Consider the following 17,512-nt stretch of genomic DNA (forward strand, 5'->3'; position numbering starts at 1 on the left):
AGTGGCATTTGTCTTCGTCATTCTTGTTGATGAGAATTTCTTAGTGCTAGCTTCTTCATCGCGACCGGCTAGGTTAGAATTGTACTGCACTGCTTTTTATATGTTGCATAACTTGCGTCACATTCATAGATATTTTAGCCAGGAAGACGCTGAAACTCTTGTTCACGCATTCATTAGCAATAGGCTTGATTATTGTAATGGGCTATTGTTTGGTTTACCAGATTCATAGATAACCAAGCTTCAGCGTGTGCAGAATGCATGTGCGAGACTTGTGTCCAGTTCGTCAAAATTTTCACATATTACACCTGTTTTGAAGAAGTTACATTGGTTGCCAGTAAGACAGAGAATTGTATTTAAAATTTTGATACTCGTTTATAAAGTATTGCATGGTCAAGCACCTGGTTATTCATCAGAATTGATATCAATGAAATCACACTCATATTCTCATAATTTACGAAGTACACAGGATAAGTTGCTTCTAAAGCAATCTCACTTAAAAACGAAAGTAACATTAGGGGACTGTGCCTTCAGCTGTGCTGCTCCAAAACTTTGGAATAAATTACCTGAGAAACTGAGGAAGGCATCATCACTTGTTGTCTTCAAATCTTTATTGAAGACTTATCTTTTTTCAGAAGCCTTTGATTAATTTGTTATTTATTTTCGTGTGTCTAATCAGTGACAGGAGCTCTGTTACATCACAGCGCAGTAGAGTATATTTACATAGTAGCTGCGCTATACAAATTTGTCTAATTATTATGTACTCGCAAAATCTCAACATTGCAATTTGACGCCAGAAGTTTTACCTAGGTCATAAGGTTTGTAAGGTCATAGATACTCCGAGGGCTTGTCTGCATGGGCAATTTACTCCGACCGGCTAGTCATGGTAGCGAGATACTCCTGAAAAAGTTCAGGAGTATCTTGGTCGGAGGAAGAGGTCATGGTAAAGTTCCCCCGACTGGAGGGAGTTACGATGACCTTGTTCTGACGGGCACTACTCCGACCTTTCCTCCGACCTTCCTCCGACCTTCCTCCGACCAAAACTGTCTTCGTCTGAACGCAGCTAAAGAGAGGATAAAAGTAATTAAGCATAGTTGGTGGATTGAGTTGCATTTCTGCATAAACTCCCTCACTAATGCGCTTCAGTATTAAAAAGCTTTGTATTCATTAAGTCAGCTGTAATTTCATATTCCACACTAGTCTCAAGTGCTATGCAAGAACTAAGAGTAAGCAGCCACTCTAAGCATCTAAAGTGCAGAAAAATCATTTATTCCAAATATCATTTATTGAAATGTACCAGAACTTTACTTTTTGCATTTTTGCAACAAAAAAGTACTATGGTGGTCACACTCACACTGAAGTGCATGATGGGGATGGTGATGCATACAGGTGGACTAGTCAGGATACAAGCTTTTTCTTTGATTTAAGACCCCATAGCATGGTGAAACAAGGGTAGTCCAATGGAATTTCTCTTCTTTTGCTGCCTGCCAGCAGTCAGTCCATAGTGCATGCAATAATGAGGAAAAACCGATGGGTTTATTCAGAATCTCTTTTGTGCAGTCGGTGCCATCGAGACCGACAGGATTTTGTGAGGCTATGCAAGAGTTTTTGCAGATGTCACAACAGCATCAGTAGCTCTTGCAATGCACTGTGTGACCCAGGATGGTTGCCGAACTGACAGAGCTGATTGTGCTCATTAATTTCATACTGTATTTCCCTATTTTTGCTGTCATTTTAGAAGAGTATTATAGCATTGAAATATATGATTATCATGCCACTTCTTGAGAAGTTTTTAGAATATAGTTTGATATTTTGCTAGTTCCTGACTGGTATCAAACATGAAACCTGAGTGACTATGAGCACATTAAAAAGTGAAGAGGGACACTATTTTTATGCATTTCAACATCTTCAAGTGCAAATTTGTGTGTGCGAGTTGTGCTTTAGACCGTAGTTATGTAGATACCCAGTGCTGAACACTGGCACTGGTCTGACAGTCCCTGACTAGTAAAAATCACTGTCAGACCAGTAACATTTTCGAGAATGGCCCAGTAAAAATGAAAAAAAAAAATGGGTAACTACTGGTCCAACAGACACGTCAGACCAGCAGAAAAAAATAAGTTAGTGCGCAGCCCTGAGATACCACACGTGGGAATTCATGTAGTGTTTTATCAAGATGTTATCAATGATACCAGGTATTATCAATGTTTCACTGGTTTTCACTTCATAGAATTAGAATTTTCCTTATCCTTAAAGTGTCAACTTGAAATTCATCTGTATATTTGTGTGACCTGCTGGTGTTACAGCTTCATTCCTGCGTCAAGGGCATTGCATATGGGCCTCATGTTGCTGTCCAGGACTTTAGATGCAGCTGCAGACATGGTCATACATGTACATAGCTAATTCCCCTGATGTCGTACCATACCAAATAGGTGGGACTGTAGCACAAGTAGAATGATTACATGTTTGTGATGATCTGAATTAATAACTGATTATGACAGCTATCATGTCCATGTCTCACTGCTAGATTGAAATCAACACATAATGTCAACAAATCATAACATTTCATCAAAATTAAGCCTGCAGGTAACCTCGCATTAATTCAGAAGCTGATGGATACTACGCAATATGATACAATGGGCAGCGTCATGCGACAGATTTGGACTGATCACAGACCCAGAATTTCACAGTGCTGGTGAAAAACCTAGTAGGCCATAGCAAAACTGGTGAGCTCAATAAAACATGACAACATGTACCAGGCTGTCACAAAATATGGAGTCTGTAGCGGTCTGCAGTGAGATGCAACAGGGTACGTTTGGTCTAGCCCTGCCAGATGCCGTGAGAACAAAGTCTGATAGCTACATGTTCACTGGAGCTAGGATACCTTCACAACAAAACTAGAAACAAAACTAAAGAGAGATATAACAGAGAATATCTCACCTGCCCACATTTTGGACAAACAGGGATGAAGTGGACATGTGGTGTGAGTGTGGCATCAGCAGTGTTCCTGCACTCGTCTTTCATCGATAAGTTACCTTCACCCAACCACGCACCAACAAACTAGGTGGCAATGCAGCCTTCTACTCTACACTGCTCCCAGGCTATGGAACAGGCTCCCTCCTCTTCTGAAATCATCACCAACACTGGATCACTTCAAACAAAATTTAAACACCTAATTGTTTTGAAATCCCTCTGTATGCACTGGACTTGTACTGCCTGGTATATGTGACCCGTTACAACAAAGGGATCTGAAAGTCTGGGGAGGTTGATTTTCGGAAAATGACATGACATTATTTCCTTATTCTTCCGCTTTAATTTCATATATAACATGACTCATAACAGTACTCTGTTGTGGAGATATCGATGATTTTATGAAAGCATGTCAATTGGTCTAGGAAATCAGCATTTCGAAAAAGCCACCATCAAGTTTTCCTTCCGACGCAATCACGATCAAGAGGAGGTAAGACAGCTTTCATCTCTTGACAATAGAAGGTATGCTCCTCGCAACCTCCATGATGTTCATTCAAGCATAGCACCAGCGGTCTATGCACGACCAATCAGTAACCATGCCACGCACTGACCAGTAAGATCACTCCCTCGTTGCTAGGGGCAGAGTCTATCTGCGGTGCTAAATCCAAATCTTCAGACACATTTCTGTTCTGTTGAAAGTTGGAAAATCAAGGCTCAGAAAATGTGCATTTCTTACCTTTCCTTTGATCATTTAGCTTTGAAATTTCAGCACATAATAAACAAAACATCAGACTACAAAATTATGTCAAAAATAAAAATTCGATGGTTTTGACTGATTTTGATAATCTGACTTCAAACTTGATTTTCTTGGCTCAGCCATCAGCGACTTTCGGATCCTTTTGTTGTGGCGGGTCACATATATTTTAACTCCTATGGCGACCAGGGATGACATCTCACAGCACTTTGTATCCAGTGGAAAAGGCGCAATAAAAATATCAACTACAGTATTATTAATATCATTAAAGTGGATTCCAATTATCAGATGAGTACTGTATGACCAACAGCACAATGCACCCCACTGTGAAACCTCCCAAGCCATATCCTACTGCCCATCGTCTCATTTGTGAAAATGTACACTCGATACATCTGCAAACAAAATACCATAAATACCACCACTTGTCTGACTTTGTGGCTCTCTCCCAGAATTTAACATTCCAAAAGTATTTTTTTTTTTACTTCCACTTCATAATTTAAAAGAAAATGATTTCAGTAACAATATCAGAAAATATCTTTGCATCCCAGTGGGTAACAAAGAAACAGTAACTACTTTTACAGCCTCTTGTGAAGCAATCTGATGTGAGAACAGTCTTTGTGAAGACCACAAACAACAAAACTGTGAAAAGAAAGATGCACACAAAGGAAAATCTTTTGAAACTCCATGGAACATTTTCGACACTATGAACCTTGTTCATATATTGATTTTGTCACCTTGGGTAATTCATTATTTTGTTCATTTCAACTCACCATATCTGGTAGTATATTCACTACCGTTTATTGTTTAGATATGATATTAATGTTGTACGAGATATAAACTAGAAATATCATTGATGGTAATTAATACCCCCGCTCCAGCAGCTCAGACTCCTATGAAAAAGAATTGAACCAGTGTTTGATAAAAGGTTCTGCTTGTGTGTGTGTGTGTGGGGGGGGGGGGGTACCTTATAAGTACCTTGTGAGTTTGATCAGGTTTGCTGTGCTCTTTCTTGTACATCCCCAGTTGATATAGAAATCCCCAAATGTCACAAGTTTTTAGTAAAATTGTGGTTACCATGACAATGCTTTGACTGGCAAACACATAAATCAGGTCTCCACTTCTATACCTCAATGCCATAATGTCTACCAAATCTGATTTCATTGCTTCATAATTGTGGAAGTAGTTTACTCCACAAGATTTTCAAGAAGCTATGCAGTTACCATGGAAATGCCTTGTCGGGTACAAACACAAAGAGTGTCTTGCTACAAAGAGTTTCCAGTATATGTAAATGATAATGTGAATTGCTCTAAAATTTTGAAATTTTCTCTTTCTGTTGACGACATCATTACATTTTCCTAGAAACGTAAACACACTTATATCCATTTTGAATCATGAACTACAATTGCTGAATGAATGGTAAATGTAACAAGTTATTTCTGAATTTTAAGAAATATTCCTTAAAGTGTGAATTTGATGAAAATTGAAAATGTGACTACAGAAAGAACTCAAATCATTAATTTTCTTGGTACTTCTATCCACGAGTCTCTTGAATGGAAACACCACATGAAAGTATTTCTTCAAGAATATCATGTGTTGGAGTGTTATCTACGTAGATTACAATATCTTGGACCTAGAAAAATTTTACTTTACATTTATTATGCAATCATATGACCGCACCTTGATTATTGTAATAAAATATCGGGTAAGAAATACAACACCCTTGATGAAAAATTACATTTGTTACACAAGAGCCATAAGATTGATTTCTAAGAGCGATTCTCGCAGTTCAAGTTAACCAATTATTGTCAAATTAAGAAATCCTCCTACATATGAACTTGTTCAAATGAATACATTAGTGTTTATGCTAAAGTATCATAAAGGTATTCTCCCAAGTTTGTTTCATATATTTAAACTTGATTCATGCTTCCATGATTACTCTACTCGTGTAAGAGATAGTCTGAGAATGCCATCGGCCCATTTAATAGTTAGGACTCTTTCAATTTGTTTTACAGGCGTACATGAACGGAATACAATTAGTCCAGATCTCAAGTCCAGCACAACACTTTCACGCTTCAAAACATTATCTAAACAGCACACTTTGAAGGAACTGTTATCCATGACTGAGTTAGATTGCAATTGTTTGTCACTACATTTCTTCTTCTTTCCACTTCTCGGATCCTTGCACTGCATCTGAACGTGTGTGTTTGTGTGTATGTTTTTGTGTGTGATTGAGCATGGTGTGTGTGTATGGTGAAGAGCGGGTGTGAAAATCTGCTTCTCATCCATTATATGATCACTGCTAAGTTGCTTTTTTTTTTACCTTTTTTCACAATATGTTTTACTATCAGTCATTTACCTTGTATACATCTTGTTTTGAGCCCCAATAACAAGTTCTAAAAGTTGCTTCAAAGGGGTGATGGCACTGATTTGTTAAACATGTGCATATGCACACACATATACATATGGGCAATTCCACAGTATGTAGGACACAGATGCCGAAAATTCAAAATGATATTTGTTTCAAACACCATACATTTTCGGACAATGCTTGAGTTGAAGTTTTAAGAATCATTATGTTTTTCAATAAAAGCTGCCATTTTGATTTTCAAAATGGCTGCCAAAATAAGCCTATAACTCAATGGTAAGAAAGAGTGTATTGTCACATAACTTTCTCTCTCTGTATACCCACTTTACTAGTACTCTAAACAACAATCTTTTACATGTATGCAGTTACCAGACAAGTCTTTTACCACATGATAGAAAGAAAAAGCTGGTTGCTTTAAAGAATTTTATAAAAACTTTTAATTAGTTTGACAATGATGGATGTAACGTCAGTTACCAAAAACAAGGAATTTTTAACTTTATTCATCAAAGAAAGTGAGCTGTATGATGTAACTTAGGATTTCTAATGTATGCCCATATGCCTTCCTTTCAATACCAGAAATAAGGATACTTGGCATACTGGAGAGTCAAAATGAACACATCAAAATGTGTAACGTCAGTTACCGAAACGTCATATACCAGTATGTAACGTCAGTTATCATGACAGTAATTATAACAATTACAGTAAACCTCGGATAAGTCGACGTCGAATGAGTCGAAAATCACTTAACTCGAAGCAAAATAACAAGTCCCGATTTTCCCCCATGTATTTTCTCTAAGAAATATTTGGATAAGCCGAAGTACAAGAGTCGAATTTCGGCTGTGTCGAAGTAAAACATTCAGTCCCTTTTGTGCAAAATACACGTAGTTTACATCACTTGAGCCGAAGAAGATTTGTCTGGCATTCTCATTACATTTAGAGGAGAACAAAAAAAAAAAAAAAAAAATCGGCATGTCACAGAACCCCGTCCCTGACCTGCTGCAGGTAGGTAAGCATGCACACTCACCGTACCGCTCCGCACGCATGTCGAATACGTACCGGTACACATGTATACATATAACATGTATACATGTATACACACAGCACATCGATCCATACTTTATCCATACACACAGCACATCCATACTTTATCCATGTCAAGCCAGAACTCCGTGGTCAACCAATCGCTGCTTTAAAGGGGCATAGTCCCGGTAGTGTAGATGGCGCTGATGATACTGCCGAAGATTACCGAAGTAGAGCTGTCATCAAGAGTAAAGTGCGTAGGTGTTGCTAAGTAACGTTGCCTTTGTTGTCTTCTCTGCGCATCGCGCAGTCTGTAGTAATGCCAGGGTGCGTGCATATGTGCTTGTTATTATGACATCACAAAAGAAGTTTGCTGAAGCTGTCATCCCCCTCAGCCGAATCATGAGCCGAAGTGTGATCGGACCACTGACTACAGTGAATCGGTCTTCTTCGGACTCGGGAAAGTGGGCCAAAGCGTAAGCGCCAAAAGAAGTCGATAGCGTAGGTCTCTATAGGAAACTTGCGCCGTGCGCCCGCGTACGCATTTGACTATTAAAAACACGGGGACCATGCACCTTTAATATTTTAGTGACAGGCCAAGTGGGCGGAGCTTGTTTGTGCGTGCCCGGCTGGCTGTATAATTTTGTTCAATGGAGATGGGATGGGCCTGGGAGAGTGTTTGTCTCAGGGTAGGTTGACAGAGATGGCTACCTATGTTGCATCATAGACATAGCACATGCACATTGCCACATTAGCGCAGACATTCTCAGAACTACGTTCAACTACTAGTATTGATACAAATTAAATGTTCAATTTAGAACAAAATAAGAACATTATCTTCAAGAACAGACAAATTTGAATGCAAACACACACACGCACGCACGCACACACACACACACACACACATGCATGCAAATGCACATGTACATAACTGTGAGTCGAAAAAAAATCGACTCTCGCGAGAGTCGAAGTTCACTTAAGTCGACGCATTTTTGTCAGTCCCGAGAGCTTCGACTCATGCGAGGTTTACTGTATAACAATTTTTTGACTTTAGGCCATTTCAATACATCTGGGAAGTCAAAGGTTATCAAAAAAGAGCAGCAATCCCTTTGATAGGGAATGATGTAATCACCATGATATGTCCATGGATACATTTTTTTCGTTCATTTTATTTTATTTTATTTATTTAATTATTTATCATAATTATCTTTTATTGGGGGGGGGGCCTTGAGCTTTTGATTTTCGGTTCAGCACAAGTTTAAGGTTAAATCATCTGGAAGTTTAGGTTAACCACATGGCCTTTTTTACGATCAGTGGTGTAACTTTTGTACTCAGAGGGTCAAAATTTCAAACAAAATATTTTTTCATTATTCTGTTTGATTCCTGTTGGAAAGTATTCAAATTTTTGAAAAAATAACATTTCAGACCTTAAAGCTGAAGAGTTATTGGTGTAATTTAAGGAAAACCCTGGCACCTGATGTAAATTTAAGCAAAATTTTGTTTTCATGAATTGCACCATAATGACAAAACTCAGTAGTCAAACTTCACCATGCAAAGCTTATATGGTTAACAACAATATATAGTTTATGAATCAAAAGTATTTTGGGGTTGAATATAAAGTGAATAAAAAAAAATACATGAGATTTATAAATTTTTGGTAAAAATACCAATTGACATGCAATTTTTAAGATTTTAACTATTTATTGGAGGGCAAGCCAGGTCAAACTCTATACTATAACAAGTCTTTAAGAAGGGCTACCTTCCTATGTAGGTTAAATGAAATTCCAATCATTTCTTTAAATCTTGGATTTTTCACACATGAATGTTTCGGAGGTGACAGTTAACATAATAGAATGTTTCGGAGGTGACATTAATATTAACACTCCGTTTTTTTGAGAATAAGTGACAATAACACAAAACTTCTTCTTTTTATCAATGTTTTTAATAATTATAACTCGAGAACAAGAAATTAACTCCTGTTTCAAGCAGATAAACTACACAGAACAAGTGTTTTTTTACACTTCATTAATTAGCATGGGCACCGGTAGTTTGCCTTCCATTTGGACGAAGGTTGTGAGCTAAATATTGTAATCTGAAGAAACATGGCATTCCATTTTCTACCTTAAATTTAGATGAGGGTGTGAGATCATTTTAGTAATGTTTCTTTGCTCTCAGAACATTTTATTCCACAACACCAGGGAAGAATCACTTCGTTTCGGAGGTGACATTCAATGTTAACATTGTGTTGAAATATTCATTTACAGTAAGAATATGACGGACATAAGCTAGATATTGTAACCTGAAGAAACATGGCATTCCATTTTCTACCTTAAATTGAAATGAGGGTGTAAGATCATTTTAGTAATGTTTCTTTGCTTTCAGAACATTTTATTCCACAACACCAGGGAAGAATAACTTTGTTTCGGAGGTGACATTCAATGTTAACATTGTGTTCAAGTATTCACATACAAACCTTGTAGTATGCCCCCCCCCCCCCAAAAAAAAAAAAAAAAAAATACAATTAGACTTTTGCATTGATAGCGCCCAATATGATTAAATCAGCTAAAATCTACTTTGGGGTCTTAAATTATAACATCTTAGCTCTGTTTTGCAGAAAGCCCCAGTCAATTTGGTTAAGTGGTCTCAAAGAAATGTGGATTGTTATAAAGGATGTCAGGAGTCTGATTCTTCCAAGTTTAGCACTTGGATGCTCTTGGAACTGCATATTAATGTGTAAACACAATATACAGAACTTGGAGGGAAGGGATTCCTGACATGCTCTACAAAAATCCTCATTTCTCTTTGACCTCTGAAGCAAATTGAATGCGGTTTTCTGTAAGGTGTGGGCAATGAGTTATAGTTTCAATCCCTCAAATTGTATTTTAGATTGATTCATTATCTTTAAAGTTATCGTTGCGGAGGGTACCATTGTAATTTTTTGGTGGGGACATAGGTTATGAATGCAAAAAGCAAAAATTCTTATTTGACTTGTATTATGTTTTTTGTTTGCACATAGTATTATAAATAGATTAATTCAAGGATGTTCATGAATTCTTCATCATTCTTGATAGCCACCATACAAATGTTATAATACTGGTGAAAGGTGTTTGATTCATCTGGGATAAATTTTCTACATGTATATACCAGATTCATTTAAACTGTTGACATTACTAAAATATATTTTATGTATCTTTCTGAATTGCGTGAAAATTACCAGCAAATCATATATATTAGTCACTTTTGAGAGTAAAAAGTATAAGATAAGAAAAAAATCATTTTATTGTTTTGGAGGTGACACAACACAGAGACAACCCAACTTCTCAGGTGTTAACTAATATATTGTGAACATTCATGTCTTTCCTCATGGCTTTAATTTTCAAATATAAGCTCTTTCTTTCAGTTCTTGTTATTTTGTTTCGTTATTCTCTTTCATGATAGTGGATACCAGCTCATATTTTGTTTTAGATTGTAATTCATACTAATCTTTGGCAAGTTTTTACAGTTTGGTTAAGACAACAGTTTGTGTTTCCCAGCTGAAGAGAGCAGCATAATGCTTTTGTGTGAACTTATGGGGAAAATTTTTTTTTGTTCAGTAATTTTACCCATCAACTTCACAGAAGGTCCCGGACACAAACTGGTCTCAAATAACCCTCTATAAGGGACCGAAAAAGGACAAGTTCACCTCAATAAACACGAGGGTTGAGTAAATACAGCAATATTAGTAAAACACATCAGTGAGAGTTTGAGGAAAATAAGGCAATCCGTTCCAGAGTTATGAATTTTTGAAGTTTCTGTTCAGTCAAAGCTGAATGAGAAGACTTCTATAGCTTGTGATGTCACACATGCACAAGGATATAGAGAAAGTATCAAGAAAATTCAACATATTTTCACTTTTCTTGCATAACAAAAGAACACTTGACTTTTCTCTTTTGGAAGGCAGGGTGAATAATATTGCCGTAACATACGTCAGTAGCAAAAAGTAAAGTTTTGTGAAATTTACTTATATTTTCTTTATATCGTTGTATGCATGTGACATCATACACTGTCATAGTCGTCTCATCCAGCAGTGATTGCATAGATACTTTAAAAAACCCATAACTTTTGAATGGAATGTCCAATTTCCCAAACTTTCAATGATGTGTTCTACTAATGTTGTTGCATTCACTCAATCCACATACTACGTATATGAAGGTGGACTTGTCCTTTAAGAAACCATTTTCTTTTCCTTGAAATTCCAGTACTTAAAGCCAAATTCTAAGATAAAACATAATAACAAAACAAGGTAAACACGTCATCAAAATTATATTGAGATAGAACTACAAATCTTGTTTTTGGATCTTTCCCTTTCCAGTACTGGGGACTTGTTCCTCTGTTCACTTTAGTTGTCAGATAACTTCAATAATCTTAAAAAATACAATGTCATAAACAGTTGGTTCAACTAGGAAAATGTAATAATTATTGTCATATTTAAAAAAAAAAAATCACATAATTTTGTTTATGATTACCACGTTGTACATGGAAAACCAACAACTAAGAATTCAAGAACAAGTTGTGCACCAGCTATAGGCATGTGGCCTTTTTGTGGAGTTTGATTATTTTATGATTTTTTTTTAAGATTGTGGACTAGGGCATGCATGAACTGCCACATGTATCACTTTGGTATCAAAGGAATTCTGGTGAGCTAGGTATACAAAAGTCACTTCTATTGTGATGATTTTGTAGATATTAAATTTATTTGAAAATGTTAGTAGATAGTGAAAAGGAACTGAAGTCTTGCCTTTCACTATCACATAACAATATGGTGTTAACAAACAATGTCACCTCCGAAACACAAGAAAAAGCAACCTACATGGAAAGTTTTGATTGGTAAATCTTCACAACTAAATTGCTTAAATTGGAAATCAAGCTTCTAAGATGAAAGCATCTATATGTTTACTTAACTAAAGCAGGAGAATTGATCTTGATTACAATATTATATATACAACAGATGGGTGTATTTTGTGCATTCTCTTTGTTAAAAAAGTGAAAAAATGTAAATTTGCCCTAAAACGTACAGTATAGTAATAAAAATAAGAGTGAGAGTGTGTTAGTTGATTTCTCCACTTTGAGACTTATGTTACTAAAATAAATGAAACCATTGGTGTACATGATATGGTTTCTCTTCAATAGAAATGAGCAAAAACTCTTGTTAACAGTGTTTTGTCACCTCCGAAACAGTAATTCTTAGTTTTTATTAGATCTTTTATTAATCTCTAGAAAATTCTCACTTCCTGTTGCCATATTACTATTTTCATCCAAAAGAGATTCCTGTCAATTGGACAGAATCAAACAAAATTGCTTTGTCTTCGAGAAATTATCAAATATAATACGCTTGTTGTTTCGGAGGTGACGATTGTTTCGGAGGTGACAGGTGTTAACGGAAAATTGTAAATTGCTCCGAAATGAAAACAACAGGCTATATTTCTACTACCTTCCTTCAGAGATAATGTGAGGGGATATGTTACATTTTTGTAAATGTAATGTATAACTGATGTCAAGAATAAAAAAATCAAATACATAAATCTGTTGTCTCGGAGGTGACAGAAAAGTTAACGGAAAAGTTGCATAAATTTATAAACACTCACCAAAAAATGATAAGCTTTTTGAATCAAATAATCTTTGGATCGAAGTTAAGTCAGATTGATTACTATTCTGTTTTGATGGAAATTAGCAAAGTTGAATTTTATAATTGTGAGCAAGAGCTAACTCAAAAGAGGGGTTAATTGTTAACGGAAAATGTCACTTCCGAAACATAAAGTTTGGACAATTTCAGTCTTTAAAGAAGACAAAGCAGAACCTGGTAAACATAATAGTTCTTAATGTTGGATACCTGTCTATCACCACAACAACAAAAATAATGAAAAGGAATAAACAATTTAATATGCGAGGTCTGACAAAAAAACCATGTCAGAGTGCATACACCAAAAGTGTTGGATTTCAAGCATGTAAGTGCATGCCACATCTGAAAGAAAAAGAGAGGAAAGTTCATTAAGGTACCCAAGGTAGACACTGTGGGTGGTAAGTTTATGAGAAAAGATAATGCATATCTGTCAGTGTATAAGAAAGTTATACACCAATTAGTGCCAAAACCGTGTTTTACACCACTGATTGTAAAAATGGCCACATGCAATATATAATGCACTCAAATTACCATACAGTACATTCACAGTCCTACGGGGTGATAAAGCTACCAAATTTGTAGGCCTAATCAATGATGTGGTTGCATGGTAACCACCTTTTTCTATCAAAAAGCTTGTGTACAGCTGTATACCAACAATTTTATAATCTTTACTAATGATTACTTTTGCTAGCATTTTTCTTTTTTTCTGGTAGCTTAGTGAAGTTTCTACCTCAAGGCAAATGCAGGAACAGATATATTTCTTCGCTTGCACTTAAATGTGTGGTTTTATAGTTAATATGGCACATCTTGTATTATGGTACATAAGCAGGCCTGACATAAGGCATGTACTGTCATTACTGTTTGAATCTAACACTGATGTTGCTCAACGTTTAACACTGATGTTGCTCAAAGTGAGAGGTGATTCTAGGGTAAAACTAGAAATGTCGCTACGGCGACTGATGCCTCCGCCATAATGCATGATTCTCCCAATAGGTGTATAGTTCAATGTCTTGACAATGTGTGATGACAGTTTCACATAACTGGCAAAATATCGAAATAACAGGTTTGTCAGAAATATCTTGAATGTTCACTTTCCACGAACTGGGTTTGCTATAATTGTCTATTAAAGAGTGCAGGTACACATATTTGGGGAATTGAAAATTTTTACTTGACTTCTGACCGACCTTATTATAAGTTTATGCATTGAGTATAATTTTCAAGGTATGAAGAAAGAGTGTAATTACAGTACAAAATATTTTTTTTTCATTCAAACCTGACCTTTGACCCTTAACCTTTGACCTTTGACCTTCTGGCTGGAAATTTCCAAGAGAATCTCCATCAAGTAATACATGTACATATATTAAACACTTTTAAAACTAATAATGCAATCATTGCATATACTAGTATACATGTATGAGGGAAATACAGTAGTAACATTTTGAGGAGTTGACCTTGACCTTTGAACCCCTGACTATTGACCCATGACCCCTAAATTCCCTAGATAATCCCTGCCAGTCAGTACATGCATATGTACCATGTTCCATGAAGATACATTGAACCATTTGCGAGAAAAGTGATATTGCAACATTTTCACCTAACCTTTGACCTTTTGACCTTTGACCTTATGACATGAAACTCTCTCTGGAGAATCCTTATGCAGTAGTACATGTCTACACTAAGTTTCAAGAAAATAACTGCGGGCATTGCATAGATATGGGGGAAATAGCAACATTTTTAGCATTTGACCTTGACCTTTTGACCTTTGACCTCTTGTCAATGTCACTAGAATCTACTCAACTAATTGTCATATCATACATCATCCTTGGACCAAGTTTGGTGAAAGCTGCTTCATCCAGTTTTGAGTTATCACATAAACAGATAAATTTTAGGATTTGACCTTGATCTTTGACCTTTGACCTCTGTCCGATTTCACTGAAAAACTAATCAAGTAATTGTCCCATCATACATCATCCTCCAACAAAGTTTGGTGAAATTTGCTCCATACAGTCTTGAGTTATCGCGTAAACGGATACAATTTCATGATTTGACCTTGACCTTTGACCTTTGACCTTTAGCCGATTTCACCCAAAATCTTATCAAATCGTTGCCCCATCATACTTCATACTTGGACCAAGTTTGGTAAAATTCCAGTACATATTACTCAAGTTATCGCGTAAACGAAAGCGGACGGACGTACGGACGTACGGACGTACATACGGACGTACGTACGGACGTACGTACGGACGGACGGACAACCCGAAAACATAATGCCTCCGGCACCACTTCGTGGCGGAGGCATAATAAAAAAAAACTGTTCATATTTGTTGATTACTTTATTTCATTCATGCAGGGACATTTTTGTAATACATGATAATTATGAACAGGAAGATTCGTTTATATTGATCTTAGAATTCTTCCGTTGCAAAGTCCTATTTCTTGGTATCTGGGATGTATTTGCAAGCCTTGATATACCAGTGAAAAGGAAAAGAAAAACAATCATATTACTTCGAGCAAGGAATAAACAAATAATGCCCTTTTGAACCAAAAAGCATGTTTCTTCTTCACAGAAAAAATATCAAAAGTGTAACACTATTCATTTAAATCATTATTGATGATGGAGATCATTTTTTTTTTTTTGTGGCCCTAACAATGCCTTGAAGGAGAAGGAGTAAAATAAAGAAAAGAAGAAGAAATATATCACAGTTAGATTTCACACATATTTATGAATATTTATATTTGTATGTGTTTTTCCCCATGACCTGAAAGATATTTTTTTTCACACACAAAAATATCTGCGTTTTGTGTAGTGGTGCAGGGCATTATGGGTGGGGCACTCTTAGATAGAAACTTTCCTGTTCATTTAAAAAAAACAACAACGAAAAAAACCCTTAGTTATGTCAATATAACTTGGAACTGCTGAATCTAAATGGCTCTGTGTAATCATAACTGTTGAATAAGCATTCAATCTTAAGACAAATGTCAAGAAATATCCTCTGTAGTGCATTTACATTATTTTTGCTCAACTGTGTTATAGCATGGGGGGGGGGGAGCTTGCCCTCTAAGGGCCCCACCCCATTTGTGTCTTTAGATTTTGTTTTAATTTGTTGCTAAGTAAATGTCTGGGATTGTTACTGGTATACTGCAGCAGTATAATAACCTGTTAAATAAATTAGTTCTCTGTAAACCCCATAGCAAAAGTATGTGTAACATCAGTTACTGACATGTTTACCTTTAAGTTTTCATAAAACACAAAGAAAATGGACTAATGTTTCATTTCATTTGGGTATTTGTAATTGATGAACCAAGGTATGATTCCATATCAGACAAATCACTCTGAAAGGTCAGAATTATAAGATATCACAAAACTATTCCCAATCATGATTTTCCATGTGTAAACCCTATGGCAAATATAAGCGTAACGTCAGTTACCGTCATGCCTTCACTAAAATTGGCATGGTGCTAAAATGAAATATCTAAAGTGCACATTATTTTGCACACCTGTTCCTAAGAACCTAGGTATATTGCCATATTAAACACATAAAGTTTAGAAGTCAGGGACATGAGATATTTCCATTTAAATCTACACCATAAATTCCCATGTCCTTTTTCCGTAATGTCAGTTACCGACACATTTTCACTTGCTATGTGATAAGAAATGCAGTTTGACAGAAAAACTTTCCACCTATTTCTTCATTCTCATGAACTCATTCATCAATGCTAATTACAAGCCCCGGTGCTTTCATTCACAAAACTACAACATAAACAATTTCATGAAAATCCTTACGCGTAACGTCAGTTACCGTGGAATTGCCCATATACACATGTATATGCATTGCTTCTATTTTCACTGGGTACATAATGTACTTATTATTTTTGTGCCAAATAAATTGAACTGAATTAAATTGAACTGAACAGGCATTGATGAACCTAATGGCCTTACCTATGTGCTCATCAACTTCCTGGCCAATGAGCTGCCCCATCCTCTTTTGCTTGGAGATAATGGCCGACAATTCATCCAGTCCATCATCTTGTTCTGTGAATAGTAAGCAATTGTTAAGATTTACATTGTAGTAAAGTAACTTTCTATAAAAAAAGAGTTCCTCATTTCATGTACGTGTAGGTTGCTGTAAATATAGCCGCCACACTGCTCAGTAATGGTATTTCAAACTCTGCATGCACCACATATTTTGTGATTACAATTTATGTAATGACCATGTAAGACCATTTATTTATGTATTCATCAATCTTGTTTTCACAGGGTGGCTCCATCAGTGAGTTGAACACTGTTGTTCGTGGAGGCCCTGCTTGATAGACAATAAACACATATATTCATAAATATCAAAACAGTGTAATATCAACAGAAATCATCATTATACAAACAACATATACAATAACATATGTAGAATAGAACAATTATACAAATTAAATGTCATGAAATCTATGACTGCAAAACATGAAATGATACAATATGATGTATCATACCACCCCTCCTCTAGAGAACTGCCCCCCCCCCAAAAAAAAAAAAAATAGAAAGGATAGTTCATATTATATCCTTCATGTAAAGTTTCTTGCAATATGATTGTACAAAGCACGAAAATGGGGTAGTTTTAGTAGCTATCTACAAGCAGTTGAATGTGGTGCAAAGGCTTACTATCTAGCGTAATATAGCACATTTGGAAATCCACGATCTGCACGCACATTAGAATGCACGCAGTGCACGTAGTAGCGATACTGTACTAGCTACGGATAC

General features: G+C 36.2%; 1 protein-coding gene across 1 annotated transcript in view; it reads right to left on the reverse strand.

Annotated features, from left to right (window-relative positions):
• LOC140232023 (syntaxin-8-like) overlaps positions 1-17,512 on the reverse strand; it is a 142,150-nt gene that overhangs the window by 79,138 nt on the left and 45,500 nt on the right. The window contains exon 6 of the mRNA XM_072312174.1: positions 16,703-16,795. Within this exon, the coding sequence (XP_072168275.1) occupies positions 16,703-16,795 (93 nt within the window). The remainder of the gene's footprint in view (positions 1-16,702; positions 16,796-17,512) is intronic.

This window comes from Diadema setosum, chromosome 8 (genome assembly GCF_964275005.1).
Source record: "Diadema setosum chromosome 8, eeDiaSeto1, whole genome shotgun sequence".
NCBI lineage: Eukaryota > Metazoa > Echinodermata > Echinoidea > Diadematoida > Diadematidae > Diadema > Diadema setosum.